Here is a 4,773-nt window from a genome sequence, read left to right on the forward strand (position 1 = left end):
AAATTATTATTTATTAATTATGCATATGTAATATTAATGTATAACATTTTATTTACATATTGTTATTTATATTTTATGAAAAATATATAAAATGTATATTTTTATTTATTTTATAAAATAAATTATAATATAATATTATATATAATATCATAATATCATTTTAATATCATAATATTTATGATATTAAAATATATTTAACATTTTTATTGTTATACATTTTGCATTTTGTCAACAGATCATGAAAAACTGAATGACCACAACGTATTTTTACATACATTTCAATTTTACTGAATTGTCTTGGACTAAATTAACAGAAAAAAACTAACTAACTAACTAAATATATATATATATATTTAAATACTGTATTAAAAGATTCAGCATGAGTGATGTCAGGAAGATCAGGAAGAGGTTCTGATTCAAAAAATCAGGAAGAACTTCTGAAATATTTTTAGTTTAAAGGAGTTTGCTTGAATTGGTAGAAACTTTGAAATCACTTGCTGGGTCCGACGGCCCATTTTCATAAAAATGTGTAAAATATATATATTTTTTTACATTTCCACATGCTGTTGCACAAATTATCTTAAATGCAGGAAAAAATGGTCATTGTGTATCACTGAAGTCTTTAGTGTTAATTAAAAAAACATTATTAATTGTTGGGAGAATAATGCAAAATGCTTCCAAACAATAATAATAATACGTTTTATTTATATAGCGCCTTTCAAATACCCAAGGACACTTTACATAAGGTAAATAACAGATAGTATACAACACATGAACAGCCAACCAGCAGACAGAGGTGAAATAATATGCAATATACAAGATAAGTTACAAAACAAGCATAGAACAGAAAATGAAGGCAAGCAATCAATCAAGAAACATTGTAAATAAGTGAGTCATGAGAGCAGTTCTAAAGGTCTGGAGTGAAGAGATAACACGGAGATCCTGTGGTAGTTTATTCCAGAGCTTGGCAGCGGTAACGCACACTAGATAGCCAGAATTTAGGTACTGCAAGCAAATTTTCAGAGCTCGATCTGAAAGTAAGGGCAGGGACGGGAGAATTAATTCAGAAACTTAAGAAGGTGCTAAACCATGAAAACTAAAACAAGAATCTTGAACTGAATACGATAGGTGACAGGAACCCAAATATACTACAGTACTCAGATCTATTTTTCTGTGCATGAATGTGTGTATGTATAATCGGCTGTTCTTGTGTTGTCAGAAAAACGGCAGTGATGACGGTGAGTTCGTGTATCACACCGGAGAGCAGAACTACCTGGACTTCGGCCGCATTTACACCTGGAAGGGAGAAAAGTAAAGACCCCGACTCTCCTGAATGTCCTGTTTAATGAAGCGGAGCTGGAGACGGTTGACTTAATGTGCTTTGTGTCTCAGGATGATGTCCTTCTGGAAGAGCAACCAGAGTAACATGATCAACGGCACCGACGGCAGCGGCTTCCACCCGTTCCTGAGCAAAGAAGAGCGGCTGAATGTCTTCACCCCTGACCTCTGCAGGTAGCGGCCCTCGTTTACATTCATGCACTCAGCAGACGTCAAGGTTATTAGACAGCTAGATTACTAATGCAGTCAGTGCTTTCAGAGTGATATTTGTGCTGAGATTGAGACTTAAAAATTTGCATGCAATGCCTTTTTTCCTGCTTGTTTTGCGTTCACATCTTTTGTTATGTTGACGTAATAAACTGAGACGACGCGCATCGAAGTGTTAGTGGAAAAGAGACGTTCAGACAGTCCTCATCTCTGCTGAACAGCAGCTAAAACAGCTCCAGTTGTGCAGCACGAGAGAGATTGAAAATGACGGAGACGTATGAAGTAAAAGTGCAGAAAATTTCATGCACAACTTGAACAGATTACAACAGGTACAGCTGTCAGCCGTGTGGATATTAACAATATCGTTACCAGTTCTCGTTGATTTGGCTTCTTGTTATCAGGATCTTCTGTGTTCTGTTAATGTGTGAACTTTATATTATTTGTAGTGCACAGTGATTGCAATAAGCTTTGTGTTTTGTTACCTTTTAATACACAAAGTATCAGCTTTAAAATTCTGCCAAATTCATAACGAATAAAATACGGTTTTGGTGCTCTTTAATGTGGCACGAGTGATCTTAAAAAATAATTTGGCACCTATTTTTATTTCTTATTGAAGCCAGTGGCTCCTTAAGTGATTTTTGTTGTTGTCTGGAGCCCTGTCAGAGTAGAGCTGTGGCAACATGAGTTCTTGTGCTAACACTGATTTGTGAAAGAGCACATGTCGATCCAATTCGGTTTCATAAAAAGCTGAGCCTTTGTACAGGATGACTTTTGAAAGAGCGGCTGGTTGTATTTGATTCAGTGCAGTGCTGGAGCTGTTGTTCTCGTGTGTGGGTGGCTCTGCCGTACCTGTGGTTATTCCTGAAGGCTGATCTCAGTGTGTTTGGCAGCACATGTGTTTTCTGTTGTGTCCTGATAAGAGCAGGACTATAAATCACACGCCATCCGGACCTTCAGAACATGCCGTAAAATAATGGAAAAGACATCTGTTCAAGCCGTTCCATGGGAACATCCTGAAATTCATCCTGAGTACATGCTGAATCCACTACTGCTTATAATAATTATGAATATTTAATATTAATTTGTAACATTATTTTGAAATATTTTTAGAATTTATATTCGATTATACATTCCATATCAATAAAAAAAATTTTTTAAATTTTTTTTAAATAACTGATAATATAATATAATATAATATAATTTTAGTATTATTTATATGCGATATATATATATATATATATTGAATTAACTTTCATTTTTTTAATATTTATTTTCAGTTTTAATTTTAGTTTAATTTGTAATATTAGTTTTATGTGCTTTCTTCATTTTTGTTAGTTTTTGTTCTTTTTAAATATTACTATTTAAGATACTGTACATTCATTTTTATTTCAGTTTTTCATCTTTTTTTTTAAAATTTATTTCCAGTTAGTAATTTTAGTGCTTTAACTTAAACTTACTTCATTTATTTCAAATATTTTTGTTTATTTTTCTTTGAATGTTTATAATTTATTTTATTTCAGCTTAATTTCAGTTAACAAATATGTGACCCTGGAGCACAAAACCAGTCATAAGGGTCAATTTTGTGAAATTCAGATATATACATAATTTTTTGTTATGATAGGACAATATTTGGCCGAGATACAACTATCTGAAAATCTGGAATCTGAGGGTGCAAAAAAAATCAAAATATTGAGAAAATCATCTTTAAAGTTGTCCAAATGATGTTCTTAGCAATGCATATTACTAATCAAAAATTAAGTTTTGATATATTTACAGTAGTAAATTTACAAAATATCTTCATGGAACATGATCTTTACTTAATATCCTAATGATTTTTGGCATAAAAGAAAAATCGATAATTTTGACCCATACAATGTATTGTTGGCTATTGCTACAAATATACCCCAGCGACTTAACACTGCTTTTGTGCTCCAGGGTCACATATTATATTTTTTTTAGTTTTAGTGCACAATAATAACGCTGGTGTGGATCATTCCAGAAGTTCTAGTTTCCATTAATAAATCTTATTTAGACACAATCAGTCCTTTGAGCTTCCAGATTTGAATGTTAAAAAAGTCCTTCTATATACATGTGCATTATTTTAACTTAGTTATTTTTCTTAAAAGCAGTTTAGAACGGCACACACTATAATACAACACCAGTTGCTTATTTATGGAATATTTCTACCAGAAGTATTATTATTGTTATAGACTTATTTTCATACAGTAATGACAATGTTTTAGGTTAAATGTCTTTGTTAAGGTAAGTTTGGCTGTTTTTAGATCATCAGGAGCTGAAGTAGCTGATGATGATTTTGGATTGTTGGTGGACGAACACAGCTCTACATATTCAGTCTGAAGTTCCCTTTTAAAAGCACTGTATGTGGAAATGCAGAAGATTTTTGTTTATCTGCTCAATCTCTGCTGAAATCGGCATGAAATTGGACCAAAGGTCCGAACTTCCCAAATCCATGCCTGACATCAGCGTTTGTGTCTGACTCAAACTCTGTGTGGAAACAGAACTTTCCTCTAATTATCTGTAATATCATTTCAGAAATAAACTGGGGTGATGGGATTTTACAATATGCATGCAGTTTTAAGGAAGAGAATAAATTATAATAAAAAGAGCTCACAGCTGGATACTTTACACAGCTGGGAATCAAAGAGTTTTTCTTTTTTATTACTTTATGTTTAACTTTTTAAAATTAATACTTTCATAAATACTCAATGTATTATCAAAAATGTATTATTTAAATAAAATTTCACATTAATTTTTTATTTATTTGAAGTAAGCAGTTCAGTTTTTATTTCCCCCTCTGTATGTTAAAGTTTTTTGTTACCCGTTCCTTTACTTAAAAAAAATATTTTCATAGAATGTATTGACTTAATGATGCAACTTTATATAATGCTTTATTAAAATGTTATATAGTCTATTATCAATTATTTGTATCATTTATTTGTTTATTTATTATTTAATATTTAAATTTCCCATCTATGTTTTTGTTGTTTTTTAAGGTACTTGTAACTTTTTAAAATAAATCTGTAAATATGTAATGTTTTTTATATATATATATATATAAAATGTTATACTATTATCAATTATTTGTATCATTTATTTGTTTATTTATTATTTAATATTTAAATTTCCCATCTATGTTTTTGTTGTTTTTTAAGGTACTTGTAACTTTTTAAAATAAATCTGTAAATATGTAATGTTTTTTATATATAT

The 4,773-nt window shown here is 30.9% G+C and overlaps 1 protein-coding gene across 1 annotated transcript in view; it reads left to right on the plus strand.

The window, feature by feature from the left end:
* Window positions 1–4,773, plus strand: part of scarb2b (scavenger receptor class B, member 2b) — a 25,002-nt gene that overhangs the window by 9,161 nt on the left and 11,068 nt on the right. Inside the window, exons 5-6 of the mRNA XM_016568073.1 lie at window positions 1,220–1,311; window positions 1,393–1,512. Coding sequence (XP_016423559.1) covers window positions 1,220–1,311; window positions 1,393–1,512 — 212 coding nt within the window. The remainder of the gene's footprint in view (window positions 1–1,219; window positions 1,312–1,392; window positions 1,513–4,773) is intronic.

This window comes from Sinocyclocheilus rhinocerous, unplaced genomic scaffold (assembly GCF_001515625.1).
Source record: "Sinocyclocheilus rhinocerous isolate Xijiao unplaced genomic scaffold, SAMN03320098_v1.1 scaffold2516, whole genome shotgun sequence".
Classification (NCBI taxonomy): domain Eukaryota; kingdom Metazoa; phylum Chordata; class Actinopteri; order Cypriniformes; family Cyprinidae; genus Sinocyclocheilus; species Sinocyclocheilus rhinocerous.